The sequence below is a fragment of the Dipodomys spectabilis genome, unplaced genomic scaffold, assembly GCF_019054845.1.
Source record: "Dipodomys spectabilis isolate Male_0828 unplaced genomic scaffold, ASM1905484v1 ptg000054l, whole genome shotgun sequence".
Lineage (NCBI taxonomy): Eukaryota > Metazoa > Chordata > Mammalia > Rodentia > Heteromyidae > Dipodomys > Dipodomys spectabilis.
Genome location: NW_024870731.1, coordinates 42,528,740 through 42,552,855, shown reverse-complemented (window position 1 = coordinate 42,552,855; position 24,116 = coordinate 42,528,740). Strand labels below are relative to the sequence as shown.

Genomic DNA, 24,116 nt, shown 5'->3' with positions numbered 1-24,116 from the left:
ATAAAATAGCCATCTTCTACCTGACATAGAATAGTAATAACCCTTGCATACAACATCTTAATGACAATAAAATTCCTTAAAATGTAGCCAGCATCTTTAATTTACATAACTTTATATTTAATGTTGTGGCTCTACAACCATTGTTTCATTGGTTTTGGAATTTTGGTTGGAAGTCTATTGGTTAAAAATGATCAATAGGGGGTCTGGGAAGGTGGCTCATTGGTAGAGCGCTTGCCTTGCATGCATGAGGCCCTGGGTTCGATTCCTCAGCACCACATAAGCAAAGAAAAAAAAAAGCCGGAAGTGGTGCTGTGGCTCAAGTGGTAGAGCACTAGCCTTGAGCTGAAGAGCTGAGGGACAGTGCCCAGGCCCAGAGTTCAGGCCCCACAACTGGACCCAAAAAAAAATAAAATGATCAATAGGAATTAGAATTACTGTAACTGTAAATATTTTCTACCTTAAAGTAGAAATTAAAATAAGATCACGTAATAACAAAAAATAACGAAAATTTGGTATCTGAGTTTTTTAGTCAAAATAGCAATAGATTAAATGAAGACTGGTAAAATTACATGAAGTATCACATGCCACAAATGGCTATAACATTTACATATGTCAGGATTAGCACATACATGGAAAGAGCTCATTGGTAGGGTGTAGGAAGATACTTTAAGACTACACAAATCCTTTTCAGAAGTTGTCTGTTTAAGTGCCAGAACATGTATCTGTGTGGATACATGTATTTGGAGAAATTGCAAGCATTCCTAGGAATTTGGACTTCAGAGTTAGACTAGTAGCATTCAGATACAGTATTGGTCCATTATTTTTGTGTTCATGAGTCTCAATTGAAGATTTTTCAAAGATTTTTTTTGTGTGACACATCTCTTCTGCTTTTTTTTGTTTGTTTGTTTTGACCCCACATAGTATATCCATGTGCTCATCTGAGGGAAGCTAGGAGGAGGGCACAGAATCAGAGGGAAACGGAAACAATACAGTGGAGGGGCCATCAGCTGCACTGGACATTGATGACAGTGAACTAAGCAGCTCAGGGCAGCGATGGGAGGGAGGGAATGAGAGGGAACGGGGAACAGCTCACACTAAGTAAAAGAAATGTACATATCACTGAAATCGGAAGAACTAGTTGTAATGTCAGAGTTCATAGAGTTCATAAGCTTTATAGACCATGATAATGAAAATTCACCTTGTGAAAGTTAAAATGTGTTTGTGATTTTAGCTAAGTATCAGTATCCCACAATACTTTGAAATTTATGTAATCATGTAATACCAATAAAGAAATAAAAATTTTAAAAAGTTGTACATACTGTACACAATTCCAGTTGGGAAGTTGACGCAGAAATATTTTGAGATCAAGACTAGCCTGGAGCATAATGAAATCTTTTCTCAAAAACAAAAACAACAAAAAACAACAAACCAAAAACCCAAAAACTTAAAAAACAGAATAAAGCTGGGTGTCAGTGGCTCACACCTGTAATACTAGCTACTCATGAGGCTGAGATCTGAGGATTGTGGTTCAAAGCCATCCTGGGCAGGAAAGTTCATGAGACTCTTATCTCCAATAAGCCACTCAGAAAACCAGAAGTGCTGCTGTGGCTCAAGTGGCAGAGCTGAGGGACAACATTCAGGCCCAGAGTTCAAGCCCCATGATGGGGGGAGGGGAGGGGAATTTCCTATGTGTTAATGAGTCATGTTTTACAGCTTGAAAAAAATGCTGTATTTTTTGGAAAGGAGAGTCTTTTGAGTTTTTTGGTTTGTTTTGTTTTTTGGTCGGTTGTGGGGCTTGAACTCTGGGCTTGGGCGCTGTCCCTGCGCTCTTCAGCTCAAGGCAAGCACTCTACCGCTTGAGCCACAGCGCCACTATTGGTTTTCTAGTGGTTTTTATTGGCGATAATCTCACAGAATTTCCTGCCCCTGCTGGCTTTGAACTGTGATCCTTAGCCTCCTGAGTAGCTAGGATTATAGGCGTGAGCCACTGGCGCCCAGCTGTCTTGAGTTTTTTATATCTTTTCCCTGGTATTACAAAGAAGATACCTTTTTTTTTTTGGAGAATGTCTTGGTCTTTTATTGTTATTATAGAGGTGATGTACGGAGTTGTTACACTTTTAGAAGTCAGATAATTACCACATTTTGGGACTATGTTATCCCTTCCTTCACACTCTGTTTTGTTTTGTTTTCAAATTTTTTATTGTGATTAAGTGGTTACATAATTTACCAAATTTCACAGTATTGGGGGATAGTGATGCTCAGTTAAAGTCATAAACACATTCTAACTTTCCTGGAGCAAATTGTCTATCGTCTATAACATTTATGAGTTCTATGAGCTTTGACAATGCAGTTATTTCTTCCACATTGGGTGATATGTACATTTCTTTTGTTTTGCATAGCATCAGCTGTTCCCTCTTTCCCACTTGTTCCCTCCCTCCCATCGCTGCCATTGAGTTGCTTAGTTCATTTTGATCATGTCCAGTGCAGCTGATGGGTCCCGCTGTTGTATGTTTTTCCCTGATTCCCTCTAGTTCTGTGTCCTCTTCCTGGTTCCCCTCCGGTGTGCACATATACACCATACATGTGATCAGCAGCATGGGGTTATTTAGTAGTGATTTGACCAGATGAGTGGAAGTCTTTTGTTTCTTTTTTTTTTTTTTTTTGGGTCCAGTTGTGGGGCCTGAACTCTGGGCCTGGGCGCTGTCCCTCAGCTCTTCAGCTCAAGGCTAGCGCTCTACCACTTGAGCCACAGAGCTACTTCCGGCTTTTTTCTTTTTGCTTATGTGGTGCTGAGGAATCAAACCCAGGGCCTCATGCATGCAAGACAAATAAATGCTCTACCACTGAGCCACCTTCCTAGCCCAGTCTTTTGTTTCTTAAGTCCTGTTAACTTTGTCGTATCACCTAACATTTTGGATTTAACATCCACTTATCAGGGAGACCATGTACCGTTTGTCTCCTTGCTCTTGGCTTACCTTGCTCAACATGATTCCTTCTAGCTCCATCCATTTCCCTGCAAATGCCATTATTTTGTCCTTTCATTGGCTGCATAATATTCCATTGTGTATAGATACCACAATTTTTGGACCCATTCATGTGTGGTGGGACATCTGGGTTGTTTCCATATCCTGGCTATTGTGAACAGTGCTGCAATAAACGAGGTGCATGTGTCCTTGTATACTGGTTCCTGTTGTTCAGGATAGATGCCTAGAAGTGGTATGACTGGGTCATAAGGGAGGTCAATATTTAGCTTTCTGAGGACCCTCCAGACTGCTTTTCAAAGTGGTTGTGTAAGTGTACATTCCCACCAGCAGTGTAATAGGGTTCCTCTTTCTCTGCATCCCCTCCAGCATTTGTTGTTGGCTGACTTGAGGATGTGGGACATTCTGACTGGGGTAAGGTGGTATCTCAGGGTTGTCTTTATTTGCATTTCCTTTACAACCAGGGATGGTGATCATTTCCTCATGTGTTTCTTTGCCATTTTTATGTTTTCATCTGAGAAGTCTCTCTTTAGTTCCCTTGCCCATTTGGTAATTGGTTTGTTAGGTTTGGGAGGGATTAGTTTCTTGAGTTCCCTATATATACTGAATATTAACTCCTTGTCTGATATATTGCTGGTAAATATTTTTTCCCAATTAGTTGGTTGTCTTTCTAGCTTGGTTGCAATAGCTTTAGCTGTGCAGAAGCTTTTTATTTTAAGGTAGTCTCATTTGTCGAGTCTCTCTCCAATTTGTTGTGACCCTGGGACTCTGTTCAGGAAGTTTCTTCCTGTGCCTATAAGTTCAAGTGTCTCTCCTACTCTGTCCTGCAGTAGTTTCAGAGATTCAGGTTTAATGTTAAGGTCTTTAATCCATTTTGAGTTGATGTTGGTGCATGGTAATAGACTGGGGTCCACTTTTAGTTTTCTGCATGTGGCCGCCCAGTTTTCCCAGCACCAGTGGTTGAAGAGGCTGTGTTTCTTCCATTGTATGTCTTTGGCTCCTTTGTCAAATATCAGCTGACTGTAGGCATGTGGACTTATTTCTGGATCTTCTATTCTATTCCATTGGCGAAGAAGATACCTTTCCTGGCTGTTGAACCCATATACTAGCATGGTTATATTGCAAAGAGGTGGAAAGAGTGTAGTTGATATAAATTAGGGGCTGGGAATGTGGCTTATTAGTAGAGTGCTTGCCTAGCATGCATGAAGCCCTGGGTTCCATTCCTCAGAACCACATATACAGCAAAAGCCAGAAGTGGAGCTGTGGCTCAAGTGGTAGAGTGCTAGCCTTAAGCAAAAAGAGCTCAGAGACAGTGCCCAGGCCCTGAGTTCAAGCCCCAGGACTGGCCAAAAAAAACCCCAAAAAACAAGATAAGACAACAGCAGGTTAGGTGTTTAGGGATTTGGCATTTAGTTCGTATGTGTGTCCCCTGATTACAGAATTCAGGTCTGTGTGTATTTTTACTCTGGCAGTTTGGTGTTTGTAAACTCACTAGTATTTGGCATTTTTATAACTTCATCTTTTAACTTAATAAGGGAATAGTTATTCCCTCTTTTTTTTTTTTTTTTTCCAATTATGTGTGTGTGTGTGTGTGTGTGTGTGTGTGTGTGTGTGTGTGTGTGTGTGTGTGTGTGTGTGTGTGTGTGTGCCAGTCCTGGGGCTTGAACTGTGTGTGTGTGTATGTGTGTGTATGTGCCAGTCCTGGGGCTTGAACTGTGTGTGTGTGTGTATGTGCCAGTCCTGGGGCTTGAACTCTGGGCTGGGCACTGTCCCTCAGCTCTTTAGCTCAAGGTTAGCACTCTATGACTTGAGCCACAGCGCCACTTCCGGCTTTTTCTGTTTATGTGGTACTGAGGAATTGAACCCAGGGCCTCATGCATGGGAGGCAAGTACTCTACCACTGAGCCACCTTCCCAGCCCCCACCCTCTAACTTTCTAAAAAAGGAATACTCACATAGAAAACAAATGAGGTTGAGAGATCAAGACAAAAGTTAGCTGTATTAATAAAAATGGATTTTAAAGTTTTGTTTCTCTACTGGGTATTGAACTAAGTATTTCAGAAGCCTACAAAGACCTTCTGGTTTCCAGACAAGCATTCTACCTCAGCCCCCTCCCCTTCTTTGAGGTAATAGTCTCAACTTTGCATGGACTGGCTTCTGCTTTGCCTCCTGAATAAAGAAGATGTAGTTTTTTCTTTTAAGTGAATACAGTGCATCTTGATCAGCATTCCTCCTTCCATCATTGTCCCAAAGATGCAGTTTTAAGAAGAGTTTATACTATAAAATTGAGAATTAAATGATTAAAAGCAAGTATATCCTCAAATTTGAGATGAGAATGAACAGTGAAGCCAATAAAAGGCAAACTTTTTGGTGGATTTGTAGAATGTGCTATCCTCAAGTATTGGGGATGAGAAAGTAGACTCAGAGAAGTTCATGTAGACTCCGAGTTGATGATGTGGATGGGGTGTCTACAAAGCTTTGACGCCTGCAGGAGCCACTCTTTCTGTCACCAAGCAGCTCATAAAGCATGTTTTTCAGAGCCTGCCTTCAGTAGTGTTAGTTCTCTTGTGGCACTTGTCTAATAGACTAGAGATCAGCATGGAGAGGAGTAGAGTGGGTCTAGGCTTGCTGTTTCTCTTGAGTAGGGGTGTTGGTGTATTGTCAAGGTTGGTCTTGTGAGCTCATGTGGTTCTATTACTTTAGCCTTCCTACACTGTACTTGTAGTTCTAGTTATTTTATATATAGCCTGTTTATGGATGTTCTTTTCTGTGATTTTAATTTGTTTTTTTCCCTGTACCATTGTTTACCTTTTTTCTTTTTGTTTACCTTTTTAAAACAATTTTTAGAAGTTCTTTGTATATAGGGGCTGGGAAGGTGGCTCAGTGGTAGAGCACTTGCCTTGCATGCCAGAGGCCCTGGGTTCGATTCCTCAGCACCACATAAGCAAAAAGAAAAAAGCTGGAAGTGGCGCTGTGGCTCAAGTGGTAGAGTGCTAGCCTTGAGCTAAAGAGCTGATGGACAGCGCCCATGCCCAGAGTTCAGGCCCCATGACCAGACCCCCCCCCCCAAAAAAAAAAAGAAGTTCTTTGTATATAAGGAATAGTTATCCTTTATAGCAAGATATATGTATTACTTTAAATAATTGAACACAATTAGCCTTCACATTACTAGGAGAATGCATTTGGCCTATCTTGTTTTAGCATTTTTTTAACTATGTTTATCTGCATTTGTGGGTGTATATTTTAACAAGGCCAGAGATAATAGTGTTAGAAGCTAGGCTTGCCTTAGCATTTGAGGGTAGTGTCTGCATGGAACCCAGGGCCATGTCTCTGCCACACTGAGCCAGCCTTTTAGGAAGATGATTCTTTCTTGTTTTCAGATGTCTACCCTTCAGTACATGATGAAGACATACTGTGTTGTTTTGATGAGGAAGTTAGAAGTATCCTATTTGTCCTGAGCTTGCAGGTTCCTGGCCAGCGTGGCCTAGCACTTCTGTTGGAGCAGCTGGTCGTGGGCTTGAACTTGGGGCTTAGCTACTGTCTCTGATCTCTTTTGCTAATGCTCTGTCCCTTTTGAGCAACAGCACCACTTCTGGTTTTCTGGTAGTTAACTGGAGATAAGAGTTGGATGGACTTTCCTGTCTGGGCTAGCTTTTAACCACAATCCTCACATCTACTCCTGAGTAGCTAGGATTACAGGCATGAACCACCAGTGCCTGGCCAGCTTGGCTTATTTTAACTACCCATGTATGTAACCCTTGATAAACTCTTGACTTCCTTAACCCATTTCCCTTAGTTTTAACTTTTCTTATAAAATACTTTATGGAAATATACTGTTATAGGTTTTTTTCCCTCTTTTCTGGTTAGTTCATGACTTTTTTAAAAATCCAGGGCTGGGAATGTTGTAGTGGTAGAGTGCTTGCCTAGCAGGCATGAAGCCCTGGGTTTGATTCCTCAGTACCACATACACAGAAAAAGCCAGAAGTGGCACTGTGGCTTAAGTGGTAGAGTGCTGGCCTTGAGCAAAAGAAGCCCAGGACTGGCCAAAAAAAAAAAAAAAAATCCAGAAAGTAGTATTTTCCCAACTAGTCTTCATATTGTGGTCCTACATTAAGTGCTTTTGTTCTAGAATTGCGAGTTACTTCTTTTCTTCCCAGGTTAGGACTGTCTGCGCTGCATCAATGGAGCACGTACAGGGAGCCTGGAAGGCGATCAGCAATGGTTTTGGACTGAAAGACGCAGTGCTCGATGGTTCCAGCTGCATCTCTCCAACAATAGTCCAGCAGTTTGGCTATCAGCGCCGGGCGTCAGATGATGGCAAACTCACAGATTCTTCTAAGACAAGCAACACTATCCGTGTTTTCTTGCCAAATAAGCAAAGAACAGTGGTATGTGACTCTTTCTGTTAGAAAATGTAGCTCTTTATTGTGTAGGCCTATAGAAAATATTGTCAATTCAGCGGCCCAGCTTACAGACTGATAAAATCCCATTGTTACTGAAAGTCAGTATTAGTTAAGATTTCCAGGTGCAGTTTTCTGTTCACTAAATTGTCCCTTCCATATCCCCTACTTTGTCCCAACTTTTGGCCTTGTTACTACTTTTGACCCAAATGCATCCTTCCTGCCTCTTCATCCAAATAGTACATGCTTATAAAGATTTTTGCTTTTTAAGAGGTTTTATTACCATCGATGAATTTTACAAGGAAAGGGGTGTTGTGACTTTTCCATGCATGAATATGATGTACCTCCACATCAACCTCACCTTCTTTACCAGCCTTCTTACCCTTTCATACACACTCCCCCCTCCCCCTTATCTTAAAACAATGTCAGCTGGTTTCATTGCTCCGCTTTTACAAATGCTAGAAATACTTTGACCATATTCACTTATGGGGGATATTTCTAAGGCTTTGAATAGTTTCTTTAGATTTTTCTAGCTCATTAAAACTAACTTGATGCTAGGCCTCAGAGGCTAATGCTTATAATCCAAGTACTTAAGAGGCTGAGATCTGAGGATTATGGTTTGAAGCCAGCCTGTGCAGGAACATCCATGAATCTCCAGTTAACCATCAGAAGACAGAAATGGAGCGGTGGCTCAAGTGGTAGAGTGCCAAACTTGAGCTAAAAAAGCTAAGAGATAGCACACAGGCCCTGAGTTCAAGCCTCAGTACCCCCACCAAAACCAAAAACATGTAACTCGAATAAAGGGCAGTTTAATAGACAAAAAATATGTACCCAACAGTTTTGGATACTATAGTTAATTAAGTATGAAGAAAATAAAAACCTTAGAAAAAATAATTTTAATTTATTTTCTAGGATAGTATAGCTAGCTTAAGAAATTAGTGGCTATCTCTTCTCCAGGGCATCATTCCTTGTGCTGCACAGTTTATTTTTCAAGTGCCAGTGACAGGCTCATGATTGCATCATGGTATAGAATATGGTCACTGGGCTTTCTAACACAAAATCTCTGTTTTTCTTTTTGAAGTGCTGGATTTGAATTCAGGGCCTCACAATTGTTGGACAGGTGCTTTACCATTTTGAGCCATGCCCTTTTTTTGCTTTAGTTGTGTTTCAAGTAGGGTCTTTTTGAACAGGCCAGCTAGAACTACAAACCTCCTACTTAGGGCCTCCTGGGTAGCTGAGATCACAAGCCTTTACCACCATGCCCAGCTTTTTTGTTGAGATGTATGTGGTCCTACTAACCTTTTGCCCAGACTGGCCTTATACCATGAATCTTGTGAAAGTAGGTAGGATTATGTACACGAGCCACTGTGCCTAACCAGAATCTCAAATTTTTCTAAGAATTTACTGTTCAAAAAGCCTTCTGTTGGGCTGGGAAGGTGGCTCAGTGGTAGAGCACTTGCCTTGCATGCCTGAGGCCCTGGGTTTGATTTCTCAGCACCATATAAGCAAAAAGAAAAAAGCTGGAAGTGCTGCTGTGGCTCAATTGGTAGAGCACTAGCCTTGAGCTGAAGAGCTGAGGGACAGCGCTCAGGCCCAGAGTTCAGGCCCCATGACTGGACCCCCCCCCCCAAAAAAAAAGCCTTCTGTTCTTCTGAATTATAAACAAACAAACAACTACTTGGCTGAAACAGGTAAGTGGAATTGGGTTGATTTAGTTTGGTGGGAAATTTGAGAAAACTTCGGTTTTAAATGTCAACACTTCTTTTTTTTTTTTTTTTTTTCCAGTTTTTGCATTCTTTGTGTAAGCTCCATGCATTGTTTTTATTCTGCATACACAGGCGCTCACATTGGGAAATTGAATGCAGAGAAGTTTAATACTATAGGCTTTCTTCTCCCTGCTTTGCTAATAAATTTCTTTATACTTTTTTCCTTTTGAGGGTGGGGAGTTTACTGGAGATGGAACGCTAGGCCTTGCGCTTGCTAGGCCAACAGTCTACAACCTTTTTTTTGGTTGGTTATTTTAGAGGTAAGGTCTTGCTTTATCTTGGGGCCATCCTGGGCTGTGATCCTTTTACTCTGTTCATCCTGTTTTTTGGGGGTGACAGACACACATCTCTGTACCGACTCAGTGAGCTGGACTAATGGGTGCCTTACTGTGTCACACATCATTTGATGGAATCTCAAGAAGCTTTTATGCTGGGTTGGCCTCAAACTGCAATCCCCTAATCTCCTTCCATGTAGCTAGGATTACTGGCTTGGTCCACTGCACCCAGCTTCTTTATATTCCTTTTGTGGATCTACAGAGCTTCTGAATTGTATTATGTATATACTTAGGTGCCTTTTGAACTAAAGGCGAAACAAAAGGCCAGCTGATGTATAGAGTATATCTTATTTTTGTTTTCCTTGCTAAAAATAGAAGTATTTGCATAGCGGTCTTTTGGTTGTAAGGTGATTTTATTTTTTTGTGGCAGTACTGGGATGTGAACTCAGAAACCTTGTTTGCTAAATAGGCACTCTACTGCTGAGCCATGCCTCCAGTTTCATCCACTGTTGCTCATTATTTTTCTTTCCGACCTTAAAGTGAGCCGTCAAGTGGGAGTTGTGAGTGTTATGGGAATCTGGGTGTTTGAATACTGACTTCTCCTTTCTTCACTACCTATTTGCCTAGAGGCCCAGACAGTTCATGTGGCACACTGGTCAGGAACATGGATCTATGACAACCAGACCTAAATTTAATCTCCTGCATTGCCTTTTATTAGCAGCGGCAGCTAGACAAGCTATGTGTTATTTTGCACTTCTGATTCCTGGCCTTTATGAAGTGAGGCTTATGCTATAGCACAATGGCTGATTGGCTGGTGCAGGGAGTTGCCACTGTTTCTGAATGCCTTATCCATGTGTGGAGTCCTTACTGGCTTTGTCTGACCATAGCATGTGATTAGGACTTAGTAAGTTAGAAGCTTGACATCTGCTACTTTTATCAGGAAAAAAAAAGTCAGTTTCTTTTTTGGCCAAAAGATGGGCCCTGAATATATGCCAGGAAAACCATCTTTCCCCAGGTGCCTAGCTCTGAGGAGCCATGGTAGAGTAGAGGACAGGTTGCTGCCTTCTAGCTAGCACTTTCCGAGAACTCCGGGTATCTTCATTGAGGGAACCTGATACATCTGTTCTAACACACACTGGGCTCCAGTGTAGATCCAGGGGACAACTGCCTGTCCGGTATATCCACAGGGGCACTGGCCTGCCCAGCATGTATCCACAGGGGCACTGGCCTGTCCAGTGTATCCATAGGGGCACTGGCCTGTCCAGCATGTATCCACAGGGGCACTGGCCTGTCCAGTGTATCCATAGGGGCACTGGCCTGTCCAGCATGTATCCACAGGGCACTGGCCTGTCCAGTATGTATCCACGGGGACACTGGCCTGTCCAGCATGTATCCATGGGGGCACTGGCCTGTCCAGCATGTATCCACGGGGGCACTGGCCTGTCTAGTATGTATCCACAGGGGCACTGGCCTGTCCAGTATGTATCCACAGGGCACTGGCCTGTCCAGCATGTATCCACAGGGCACTGGCCTGTCCAGTGTATCCACAGGGGCACTGGCCTGTCCAGCATGTATCCACGGGGACACTGGCCTGTCCAGCATGTATCCATGGGGACACTGGCCTGTCCAGCATGTATCCACAGGGGCACTGGCCTGTCCAGCATGTATCCACAGGGGCACTGGCTTGTCCAGTATGTTTCCATGGGAGCAGTAGTACAGAGATACACTATGTGTGTCCAATTTAAATGATTTTTGAAGTAATAATTAGTAAGCTTTTTGTGCCTGGTGGGGGCATCGGGCATTGAGCTCAGGGCTTTGCAAGTGCTCTACCACTTAAGCCATGCTTTTGGCCACTTTATTTTTTATTTTTGAGGTAGGATCTCATTAACTCTGCCACGAGCTAGTCCTGGACTTGTAATACCCTCTTAATTAGCTGAGATTACAGGTGTGTGGCACTATCCCAGCCTTGTCATTTTGTTTTTAAGTATACATGCCTGTTTGACTTGCTGAATGAGTTCAGTGTGTGATCAGAGCTGAGAGCCACTGCCTTTAGGACCACCTCATAATATGAGCAGGTGGTTTATTCCAAAATAACTAAGTCAGGTACACTAAAAGAGAGGCTGGAAATCAGTATTTTTCACAAGCTGATCTTTTTTTAAAACTCAGGGTTAGCACTCTACCACTTAAGCTATAGTACCTCTTAATTGGAGATAAGAGTCTCACTGACTTTCCTGCCTGGGCTGGCTTCAAACCTGGATCCTCAGATCTCAGCCTCCTGAGTAGCTAGGATTATGGGTGTGAATCACCATCACTGGACTTTTACCAGTTGCTTTCGACATAAATCCAAGATAACATTTGTTTGAACTAGTTTGGTACATACAAGAAAATTTTAAAGAATATTAACTTTATTATTTTTATTTATTTATTTATTTATTGGTCTGTCATGGGGCTTGAACTCTGGGCCTGGGTGCTGTCCCTGTGCTCTTCAGTTCAAGGCGAGCACTCTGTCGCTTGAGCCACAGCGCCACTTCTGGTTTTCAAGTGGTTTATTGGAGATAAGAGTCTCACAGACATACCTGCCTGGGCTGGCTTTGAATTGTGATCCTCAGAGCTTGGCCTCCTGAGTAGCTAGGATTACAGGTGTGAGCCACTGGCACCCAGCTTAACTTTATTTTTAAATAGATAATTCGTATGGGTGAAAAAAAATCAATTGACCTTTGACCCTATGTAGTGTACTTTCCCAGTTCTTTTTTTTCAGGTTCTTGTGATAAACTCCAAATGAGCTCCTGTAGTTTGGAAAATCTTACTTCTTTACTCCCTTGGTAATTGGTCCCTCAGGAGAATCTCTTCTTCCGTCCTGTCACCTCCTGAGTTGACTTGTTCCCTAGGCTGTGCTAGTTCTGTGGGGAGCCAGCCCCTCTTACACTTCAGAGCAGACCAGTGATAGAGCAAGATGAAGCTTTGTGAACAACTCTTACTTTGCATCTGAACACTGTGTCTTGTTTTGAGACTAGTAATGGGGCATGCCCAGATGTTTCCATCCTGCTCCTTGGGGAGGGGAAGGGGAGGCCTGGGGTTTGAACTCAAGCCTTCTACCCTTAAGCCACACTTCCAGCCCACTTCGTTCTTGAGGGCTTTTTTCTGTCTTAAGTCATCCAGAAAAAGGCTGCCTAAGAAGGGTTAGGACGGCCCCAGCAGGGTTGTACTTCAGCCGGGATGTACACACGAGGTTTCACAAGCACTGCAGATCTGCATTTCAGTTTAATTTGAGATAAGAGGCTTGTGGACTGGACTTTCCTGCCTGATGCTCAGATCTCAGTCTCCTGAATAGCTAGGATTACAGGCGTGAGCCACCAGCGCCCAGCTTGTACTTGCCTTTGTTGGTTCTAAAGATGGTCTTTTGTCTGTAGGTCAATGTGCGAAATGGAATGAGCCTGCATGATTGCCTTAGGAAAGCTCTCAAGGTGCGGGGCCTCCAGCCAGAGTGCTGTGCTGTGTTCAGACTTCTCCACGGACACAAAGGGTAAGGAACCAGTCTGACAGCTCCTTCTTCAGAATACAAGCATCGCCTAGCTTTGTGCCACTAAAAACAGTTACCCTAGGTTTCTTTAGAGTTCTGTGCATCTTTAGATCTTTGTTTATCAGGAGACAATTCAGGAAAGTCCGCCACCAAGAACTTGAACTTACCGCCTGTCTATTGTCCTCCTTTGGGAAAGAAGCACGTCCTGTTACTGATCTTCAGCATTTATCTCTGATGAGTCCAGTAGCTCTCAACTTTATGAGGATGGGGAAGAGGGAGCAGGTCAGCCTTCAGTGTGTTTATTTCTCTAGGTTGAGGAGGTAGCTTGGTGACATGCAAATTTTGGAAGCAGGTGTCGACTTTAACCCAATGTAGCCGCAGGGTGGTTCCCAAGCCAATCCATGGTACTCCTGAAGGACTAGAGAGATTCTGAGACAGGGAATATTTGGAGTGGGCCTGGCTCTCTTAGCAGTAGATAACTCCTGCAGGGGGCTGGGAAGGTGGCTCAGTGGTAGAGCACTTGCCTTGCATGCTCAAGGCCCTGGGTTCGATTCCTCAGCACCACATAAGCAAAAAGAAAAAAGCCGGAAGTGGCGCTGTGGCTCAAGTGGTAGAGCACTAGTCTTGAGCTGAAGAGATGAGGGACAGTGCCCAGGCCCAGAGATCAGGCCCCATGACCGGACCCAAAAAAAAAAAAAAAAAAATAACTCCTGCAGGTCCATCAGAAAGTGTGCTCTGTTCTCTTCTAGGATAAAATGGGGTTTGAGATGATAAGGACTTGCTGTGACCTCGTATTGGGAATGAGTTCTATTAGGGGATGGATTATTTACTGGTGGGGTAGGTTTGGGTGCTATGGATGTAGACTGGGCTTAATTTTTTACTTTTAAAGGATCACAGTTTTCTGTTTTTTTATCCTATGCATAGAAACAGTGGTCTCGAGTAAAATTTAAAGACAGTTACGTTTTTCAGAGGGTCATGTTTATTTTTATAGATGCTGCAAACAGCCCTGTAGATTTAAGCCTGTTATTTATTAATGGAAAAGTGCATTTGTGGTTCCTTTCCATTTATGTATCTTCTAGATTGAAAAAAGGCTATTAAAAATACATTTTTAGCACTGTAGTAATATTTCTGACCCACTTTACAGAAATTATTATTATTATTATTTTGCCAATCCTGGGGCTTGACCTCAGGCCTGGCTGCTGTTCCTGAGCCTCTTTGTGTTCAAGGCCAGTGCTCTACCACTTGAGCCACAGAGTCACTTCTGGCTTTTTCTGAGTAGTTTATTGGAATTTCACAGATTTTCTTGCCTGGGCTGGCTTCCAATTAAGATCCTAGGATTCGAGGCATGAGCCACTGGCACCTGGCTAAGAAAACTTTATTCTAAGTATTAAGCTTTGGAGTCCAGTAAGCCTGGGTTCTGTTTTGTGTTTGAGATAGGGTCTCTCCGTGATTACTCACTTGGGCTTCAAATTTGCCAGCCTCTTCTTTAGCTACCTAGTTGTAGACTCTGGATTCAATCCTAGGTCCTTGCACTCTGAGGATTACCCTGATAGAGCTCCAGTTTTCTCATTTTTAGCTTGAGAATAACAACACCTAGGGATTGGGAAGGTAGCTCAGTGGTAGAGCGCTTGCCTTGCATGCCTGAGGCTCTGGGTTCGATTCTTCAGCACCACATAACCAGAAAAAAAAAAGCCGGAAGTGGCGCTATGGCTCAAGTGGTAGAGTGCTAGCCTTCAGCTGAAGAGCTGAGGGACAGCGCCCAGGCCCTGAGTTCAGACCCCACGACCAGACCAAAAAACAAAACAAAACAGAAAAGCAGAAAAAATCAACACCTACTTTATGGGTTTGTCGTGTGGATTATGTAAGTCATATAAGTCATATTTAGATAAGCATGCAATTAATGGCAGCTACTGTTAGGTTCCCATATTGAACCTTATTCCAACATTGCCCTTTCATGTTCCGAAAAATCTTTTTCAGTAAAAAAGCACGTTTAGATTGGAATACTGATGCTGCCTCTTTGATTGGAGAAGAACTTCAAGTAGATTTTCTGGATCATGTTCCCCTCACAACACACAACTTTGTAAGTTGCATCTCTCTCTCTCTCTCTCTCTCTCTGGCATGTTACATCCTTGCCTCACACAATAGCGGTAATAAGCATGTATATTATTGATGTTTATCAGGTTCTAATTAAGCATGCCGTTGTTTACATAGGCAGTTTGGAGTTCATTAGCCCTAAAGTACACTTAATTTTAAGAAATTGCTTTGTCTTTGGCAATTTTTCATTCAACCTAATTTTGCCCCTGTATTTTTGCTGTTACAGGCTCGGAAGACGTTTCTGAAGCTTGCATTCTGTGACATTTGTCAGAAGTTCTTGCTAAATGGGTTTCGATGTCAGACTTGTGGCTACAAATTTCACGAGCACTGTAGCACCAAAGTACCTACGATGTGTGTGGACTGGAGTAACATCAGACAGCTCTTGTGAGGAACTCATTCATTCATATCCACTCCCTCAGCTCTCCCAAAGAATACAGGGGTGCTTGTGCCAACATTTTTGAGGTGCTTTTTGTACATTTTGACCAGGAAGTCTGGGTTTTAGACTTATTAAATGATTTGCTCCAGAAACCATCCGCCTCACCAGCATGACACTGTATGAAAGAGCTGGTTTCCGTGCACTGTTAGGACTCTGAAGTGTGCAGGTAGGACCTGCGTCTGTTAGGAAAGAGCTGACCTGGTTCAATGAGGTAAATGGTGTTGGGGACAGAGAAGACGCTGGCTTTTTCCTCTGGACAGTAGCATTAGTGGGTGGCTAGGATTTTGATTCTAGGAAAGAAGTACACTTGTTATTTTCTCTTTCTTTTTTTTTTTTTTTGGGGGGGTGGGGGTCCAGTTGTAGGGCCTGAACTCTGAGCCTGGGCGCTGTCCCTCAGCTCTTCACTCAAGGCTAGCGCTCTACCACTTGAGCCACAGCACCACTTCTGGCTTTTTTCTTTTTGCTTATGTGGTGCTGAAGAATCAAATCCAGGGCCTCAGGCATGCAAGGCAAGCGCTCTACCACTGAGCCACCTTCCCAGCCCATTTTCTCTTTCTTTTTCTTTTTTCTTTTTTGTGCTGGTCCTGGGACTTGAATTGAAGGCCTGGATACTGTCTCTGAGCTTTGATACTCAAGGCTAGTGCTGTACACTTGAGCCACAGCTCCATTTCAGCTTTTGTGTGTGTGTGAGAGAGAGAGAGAGAGAGAGAGAGAGAGAGAGAGAGAGAGAGAGTGTGTGTGTGTGTGTGTGTGTGTGTGTGTGTGTGTGTGTGTGTGTGTGTGTGTGTGTGTGTGTGTGGTTAATTGGAGATAAGAGATTTTTGGGCTTTCCCTGTCTGAGCTGGCTTCAAACCACGATCCTCAGATCTCAGTTTCCGGGGTAGCCAGAATTATAGGTGTGAACCACCAGCGCCTTGCTGGGTGGTTCACCTCACTCTGGAGAAAACTGTGTTTGGGTTTAAAATGGCTAGAGTTAGCTGGGAAGGTGGCTCAGTGGTAGAGCACTTGCCTTGCAAGCCAGAGGCCCTGGGTTCGATTCCTCAGCACCACATAAGCAAAAAGAAAAAAGCCAGAAGTGGCGCTGTGGCTCAAGTGGTAGAGTGCTAGCCTTGAGCTGAAGAGCTGAGGGACAGCGCCCAGGCCCAGAGTTCAGGCCCCACGACTGGACCCAAAAAAAAAAAAAGTAATGGGCTGAGAAGGTGGCTCAGTGGTAGAGTGCTTGCCTTGCATGCATGAGGCCCTGGGTTCGATTCCTCAGCACCACATAAGCAGAGGGGGGAAAAAAGCCGGAAGTGGTGCTATGGCTCAAGTGGTAGAGCGCTAGCCTTGAGCTAAAGAGCTGAGGGACAGCGCCCAGGCCCAGAGTTCAGGCCCCATGACCAACCCCTTCCCCCCCCCCAAAAAAAATTAAAATGGCTAGAGTGTGAAGGGTTTTGTAAAATAACATACTATAGTTTTTTAAAAAATTCCTTTAGCCTGGTGCTGGTTGCTAATGCCTTTAATCCCAGCTATTCGGGATATTGAGATCTGAGGATCACCATTTGAAGTCAGCCCAGACAGAAAAATCCTCACATTCTTATCTCCAGCTGGCAAGCTTAAAGCCAGAACTTGAGGTGAGGCTCAAGTGGTAGAATGCCAGCCTTGAGTGAAAAAGCAGAGCTAGACCATGAGTCCTCAGTTCAAGCCCCAGTGCCAGGCAAGCATGGGCATACACATGCACCAGAATCAAACCATGTTACTTTGGTATACCAAGACACTGGCAGGTATTTCCTAGCAGTGCTGGCTGGAGCCTGTGTGCTGTATTGGCGGGCCATCATCACCCAGTGTGCCATCGGTCACAATAGTCTTTTTACATCAGGTGCTTACAGTATTTGAGGAAAATGGGAGACTGGGCAAAGTTGGGTTGGATAGATAGTTGTGGGACAAGGCACGGCAGCCTGTGGTCTCCGTAGAATGTCTTAAACCTGTCAACCCCCTTCATTTCACTTAGGCTGTTTCCCAATTCCACTATTGGTGATAGTGGGGTTCCAGCACTACCTTCTTTGACAATGCGGCGGATGCGAGAGTCTGTCTCCCGAGCGCCTCCCAGGTAATTTTGTACCCATAGCTTTTCTTTTTTAAAAGTTAGATGGGATGAGTGGAGTTGGAAGCTCAAATTCAAAAGACAGAGACTGCTTTCACTCTGCTCCAGTGTGTGCACATTCCTTAGTCTCTGCGTTTCTGGTAGCGCTGTCAAAGTTTGGCCCCGGGATTCTGGGTTTGTATAGTCCACAGACACCTTGACTAGACTGTTGTTCTTCTGTTTTCACAACACCTCTTGATGTCTTAGTGAGGTTTCAAAACCCTGAGGTTCTGTCTTCCTCAAATAGTACTGAGGTAAGCCTCAATGAAAAGGGCCCCAAACAGCTGGGAAGGTGGCTCAGTGGCAGAGTGCTTGTCTGGCATGCATGAGGCCCTGGGTTCCATTCCTCAGCACCACATAAGCAGAAAAAAGCCTGAATTGGCGCTGTGGCTCAGGTGGTAGAGCGCTAGCCTCGAGCTGAAGACTTCAGCCCCCACGACCAACCAAAAAAAGAAAAAGAAAAGGGCCCCAAACAGAATACATTAATTTCATAAGACGAAAACCCTTAACTTGAAGACACTTATTATACTTCAATTGCTAAAGCTATGTGTTATATATAGACTACTATCTTTCAAAATGATCTAATGAGGGGCTGGGAAGGTGGCACAGTGGTAGAGCGCTTGCCTTGCATGCCTGAGGCCCTGGGTTCGATTCCTCAGCACCACATAAGCAAAAAGAAAAAAGCCGGAAGTGACGCTGTGGCTCAAGTGGTAGAGCGTTAACCTTGAGCTGAAGAGCTGAGGGACAGCGCCCAGGCCCAGAGTTCAGGCCCCACTACCGGACCCCCCCCTCCCCTCCAAAAAAAAAAAAAAAGATCTAATGTGAGGGGCTGGGAAGGTAGCTCAGTGGTAAAGTGCTTGCCTCGCATGCATGAGGCCCTGGGTTTGATTCCTCAGCACCACATAAGCAGAAAAAGCTGGAAGTGCTCTGTGGCTCAAGTGGTGAGGAGCTGGCCTTGAGCTGAAGAGCTGAGGGACAGCGCCCAGGCCCAGAGCTTACGCCCCACAACCAACCCCCCCTCCAAAGAACAAATGATATAATGATATTTTCAATATAAATATCCTCTTAAATTATTTATTTATTTTTGCAACTTTTTTTGTTGTTGTTGTTGGTTGAGGGTCCTGAACTCTAGGCCTGGGCGCTGTCCCTCAGCTCTTCAGCTCAAGGCGAGCACTCTACCAATTGAGCCACAGCACCACTTCCAAATTTTTTATTCTTATTAGCATGCATTAATTGTACAAAACTGGGTTTCATTATAACATTATAAATGTCCTTTCTACAGGCTGGGAAGGTGGCTCAGTGGTAGAGCGTTTGCCTTGCATGCCTGAGGCCCTGGGTTCGATTCCCCAGCACCACATAAGCAAAAAGAAAAAAGCCGGAAGTGGTGCTGTGGCTCAAGTGGTAGAGCGCTAGCTTTGAGCTGAAGAGCTGAGGGACAGAGTTCAGGCCTCACGACCGGACCCCCCAAAAAATAAAAAATAAAAATAAATAAATATCCTTTCTAATAGGCCTTTGAATTAAGCATGTAATTTGTCTTTACTGGCTTTCAGAATTTAGTTACCATTTCTCAGTGTTACATAAGAATTTAGAGTCTAAAATAAAATGTCTTTGTTCAGAATATCTGGCTTTAATCTATATGTAATGAGGTAATGTTTAGTGGCCTTTTGAAATCAGCCTGGAATAAAGGCAGCCTCTTCAAAAAGGGGTTGTATCATCATGATACGTGTTCATGTTTGATTGCCTCCAACAATGAGGAGGAGCTCGGCTTCCAGAAGCACAGAGAATGGCCGGAGAAGGTGGTTTTTCAAGATCAGAGAACAATTTCCCTTAGAAAATCCAGACTTTCATCCCTTGAGTTCACAATGCGTTCATACCTCAGCTGAACAAAGCCTAAGCTAATCTGTATAGCAGATAGTGAAACATTACACGTTACAGTATGGAGGGGATGGAACAATATGGGGCTGGAACCTCTGGCCTCACCTAGGCCCATGAGAACTGGGCTCCTGAGCCACATGCCCAGACATAACTGGTGTGTTTTGTTCTGTTGTTGTGCTGTGCTGGGATGGGCCCAGGACCTCACACATATGAGGTCAGTGCTGTAACCCTGAGCTATATCTCCATCCTACAATATCATGTTAATGCTCTGGTTTGTCTGGTGAGAGAGCTGTGCGGCTGAACAAAAGCCAGCGATTAACTTCAGTTGCTGCCAATCTGGAGCCCCAAGTGGGAATAAGGTGCCCAGTGGACTGTGTGGGGAGGGCGCAGTGGGCCGTACCTTGTGTCCACTTCGCAGATGTGCTCTACAGCTCTAACTACACTTGTTCAAAGATCTCTCACATCCTCGAATTTAGTCTTTAAGTGAAGGTAGGCAGTTCCCGCCAGCCTAGGAGACGATAGTGCTCCAAAAAAGTCAGTCTGTTGTTTCTCTAGAGATGCTATAAACACTTGGTCTTCTGCATAGCTGATTTATTAAAAAGGGGAGAACATACAGGGTATTTTTCCCCTTTTTTGTGTGTGTGAAATACCAAGTGCATATGTTATTTTTCTTTTCAAAAATTGGCACGCTGAAGTGCCTGAATTTGCTCTTGAAATACCTTACTGCGGAAGATAGTTGCATGATTGGACCAGCATGGCAGCCTAAGTGCCAACATGGGGTTTCCTTTCTCCTCTCTGCCCAGCACCTACCACAGGCATTCCACGCCCCACGCCTTCACTTTCAATGCCTCCAGCCCCTCCTCCGAAGGCTCCCTGTCCCAGAGGCAGCGGTCCACCTCTACACCCAATGTCCACATGGTCAGCACCGCCCTGCCTGTGGACAGCAGGATGATCGAGGTAACGGGGTATCCTGGGGCTGGTGAGGAGTTTCGCTGGTGGGTTTGGGTAGAAAGTTTCAGGTTTCAAACCTAATGAGGAGTGGTGCAGTGTTTTTCTTTGTTCATGACATTTGTAGCCTGGCCGTATCCTTAGGTTGGTAGATCAGGTAGAGAAGCAGAGCCTCCTGCAGAGAGGCTGTCCTTTCCGCGCATCAGATTTGGATAGTGTTTCCAGTTAGCTAGCTTGAAAGCTGTGTGGAGTACTTCCATAGTTCCATGTTTGTGTGTGAGAGAAAGTAACAGTGAGGTGCAGTTAGTACCTCCTACAAGTTTGTTGATTGTATTTAGAAGTAGATGGCTGCAGTCCTAGAGTTTAATTAGCAGGTGTTTAGGCAGTTTTGAAAGTGCTCCTAGCTAGAGTTTCCAAACTGCTCTTTCTTCTCTTGGCTTTGTGGTATGTTCTTGTTTAGTTTACTTTCGAGTTCATCGTTATTAACAACTGCATACACTCAAAATACTTGCTTTGTTCTTTATTCTTCTTTATTTCTCATTGCTTTGGACTAGAATAACAGCCTGAATGCTTCTCCCAGGGCGTGGTCCAGACGATTTTGTTTGAGGGGAAGAGTAGGTATTTTTCTTCATGCCTTTGCTCTCTTATGATTAAGGGCTAAGACTGTTGGGCAGTGAAGCAATTGCTGGGTTAAAGTTTATATTTCTATTTACACTGCTTTCTATGTTTTCATTTTGTTGTCAAGAGTATGTGTGAATAAAAATGTACTGTATATGATTTTACTGAAAAATGTGTTTTTCAAGTTAAATATTTTAAGCCAATGGCATTGAAGATTATTTTTTGAAAAATTAGTTCTAGGGCTGGGAAGGTGGCTCAGTGGTAGAGCGCTTGCCTAGCATGCATGAGGCCCTGGGTTCCATTCCTCAGCACCACATAAGCAGAAAAAACTGGAAGTGGCGCTGTGGATCAAGTGGTAGAGAGCTAGCCTTGAGCTGAAGAGCTGAGGGACAGCGTCCAGGCCGAGTTAAGCCCCAGGATTGGCAAGAAAAAGAAAAAGAAAATACAGATAGATTGATATGCCCTGGAACCCTGTACCAAGAATTAATCTTTGAGAGAACTCAGAGGTACCTCCATGTTAGTCACAGCTGTCCCAAACCACAGGCAACTCTGGCATGCTTCTTCCCTCGTTGCTGTGGTGGCTGTGTGCATTCTGAAGTTTATTTGTTACGTCATTACACTTAGTCCTCATAATAACGCCATATAGAGCAGCTGTTTTTTCTTCTATTAGATGATTCGTTTTCTCTTACACATGCTAATTCCAAGAAGGAATTTTAAAAGTGAAAAACTGCAGTTTTTATTATGAAATACCTGGGCTTGACTGCTGTGTTTTTGCCTTCCTATACTTTGGAAGTCAATTTTGATTCCCCCCCCCCCCCCCCCCCAAAATCCTTTTGATCAGCATTTTAAGCTGGATGTTGTTGTTTTATTTTAAAGGGTTATAATTCTTCTTTTTTTTTTTTTTGGCAGTCGTGGGGCTTGAACTCTAGGCTTGGGCGCTGTCCCTGTGCTCTTCAGCTCAAGGCGATTGCTCTACCACTTGAGCCACAGCTCTACTTCTGGTTTTCGAGTGGTTTATTGGAGATAAGAGTCTCACGGACTTTCCTGCCCGGGCTGGCTTTGAACTGTGATCCTCAGATCTCAGCCTCCTGAGTAGCTAGGATTACAGGCATGAGCCACCGGTGCCCTGCAGGTTATAATTCTTCTAAACTAATATTTAGATTCTAGTTTTATATAAAAAAAACTCTCTCCTAGAATAAATTGATAAAATTGTAAAAATTGCCATCAAATAAAATACAAGGTATAGGAAAATAACGATAATGGCTAATAAAAATGCATTGTACTTTGCTCGACAGCAAGCATAGACCAGGTTGGGTGGATGATGCAGCCCCAGCTCCTGGTAGTTCTGTTGATGTCCAGGTCATTTCTGCCAGCATCCTGCCCCTCGGCACTCACTCGACTGCACTTAGCATAGACCCTGGCTTCCATCTTCCCTCACATATTCACAATCAGCCTTCGCAGGCGGGCGGGGCTTATGTTGCAGGCCCCTTTCCAGGTGATTTGTGAAGACTGGCCAGATTGGGGAACCAGAACCAGGCCTTACTAAGAACTCTGAAGATGCTTTGGCAACACCGCTAAAATGGGAGGGAGGGAGGGAGGGAGGGAGAGAGGGAGGGGAGCAGTGGAGAAACATCTACGATTGTTTTCTCTCCTGACAAGATGTCCTTGAGAGCCAAATGTGTGGCCACATCTGCAAGCCCAGCACTGAGGGGATGGAGTTGGCCTGGGCCTCATAGTGTGACCCTGAGCTTCGCTGAGTGGGCGTGTCCTGTCACAGTCGGACAGCGCCAGAGCACTGGTGTCTTGTCCCACCCTGGTTCTCAAAGAACCTCCCAGAAACACACGTTTAAACACAGTGGCCTCTTGTGATTGAAACAGTTCTCCAAACAGTTTCCAAGACATTCCAGAAGTAACCTTTGACCTGTCACTGAGGAGTATGTCAGTGTAGGCGGAGACAGTGCTCTGTGCTGGCCTTGCCTGCAGCCACACACGGTGACCACGCTTCCTTTCTACCTCCTGCTGCGGGGCTGCATCACAGGTGCTTTTCGCACGTGTAGTTGAGGGGTAGGCTTGTGTTGTATCTCTTTCTGTGACTAGGCTCAGATAGAGTAACAGCCACTACTAGTGTGGGAGAGGAGGCGCACCGCTGCGAGCTTTCCCTTCTCATTTTCTCTCTTCCTGCTTTTTTTTTTTTTTAAGCTTTCTCAGAGCAAAATGTCTTTGGAAATATCCCAGCTGATAGTCACTTTTTTAGTCTTTCTTGACAAGAGTATATAGTTTATTTACATTGTTTTTCTCTGGAAAAAAAATGTTTTCCATATGAAAAATTGTTTCATTCAAGACTAGTCTTGAAGAAACTAGCCCCAGGGGCTGGGAAGGTGGCTCAGTGGTGGAGCCTTGCCTCACATGCACGAGGCCCTGGTTCCATTCCCCAGCACCACATCCACAGAAAAAGCCGCAAGTGTGCTGTGGCTCAAGTGGTAGAGCGCTAGCCTTGAGCTGAAGAGCTCAGGGAGAGCACGCAGGCCCTGAGTTCAAGCCCACGACCAACTGAAAAAAGAAAAAAAAAGAAACTGGCCCCAGACATTTGGTAAATGTGAAATTTGACTTTGTGTTTCAGAAGTTTTATACTCCATTTTGTTCCTGTAAACTCTTTTCTTTTCCCTCTTCCAGAGAGCTCTTGCAGTATCTGATTTGACTCATTTTCCTTTTCTTTCAGGATGCAATTCGAAGTCACAGTGAATCAGGTACTTTTCCCTCATTTAGCAAACAGTAATGGTCCTTTTTTCTCTTCGTGCCAGTTTGTCTTCTGTTGGCTTATTCACGTGTGGTTGTGTTTGTCTTATCTGCTAAGCCTCTCCTTCAGCCCTATCCAGCAGCCCTAACAACCTGAGCCCCACAGGCTGGTCCCAGCCCAAACCCCCCGTGCCGGTACAAAGGGAGCGGGCACCAGGATCCGGAATGCAGGAGAAAAACAAAATTGTGAGTATGGCCAGCAGCAGGTTCTGCCACTGAAGGTGCACTGAGAATGGACTGGCTGGGAATTAGAACGCAGTTAACTTCATTGGGAATGGGGCTGGTA

The 24,116-nt window shown here is 44.1% G+C and overlaps 1 protein-coding gene across 2 annotated transcripts in view; it reads left to right on the top strand.

Annotated features, from left to right (window-relative positions):
* Window positions 1-24,116, top strand: part of Raf1 (Raf-1 proto-oncogene, serine/threonine kinase) — a 55,359-nt gene that overhangs the window by 23,671 nt on the left and 7,572 nt on the right. The window contains exons 2-9 of one of the 2 annotated variants that reach the window (XM_042679632.1): window positions 7,138-7,368; window positions 12,832-12,944; window positions 14,919-15,021; window positions 15,262-15,419; window positions 17,462-17,560; window positions 20,272-20,425; window positions 23,754-23,781; window positions 23,889-24,016. In XM_042679632.1, coding sequence (XP_042535566.1) covers window positions 7,162-7,368; window positions 12,832-12,944; window positions 14,919-15,021; window positions 15,262-15,419; window positions 17,462-17,560; window positions 20,272-20,425; window positions 23,754-23,781; window positions 23,889-24,016 — 990 coding nt within the window. In that variant the 5' untranslated portion in view covers window positions 7,138-7,161. Of the gene's footprint in view, window positions 1-7,137; window positions 7,369-12,831; window positions 12,945-14,918; window positions 15,022-15,261; window positions 15,420-17,461; window positions 17,561-20,271; window positions 20,426-23,753; window positions 23,782-23,888; window positions 24,017-24,116 lie in introns of those variants that run through there. The other variant, XM_042679633.1, reaches the window with a different exon arrangement.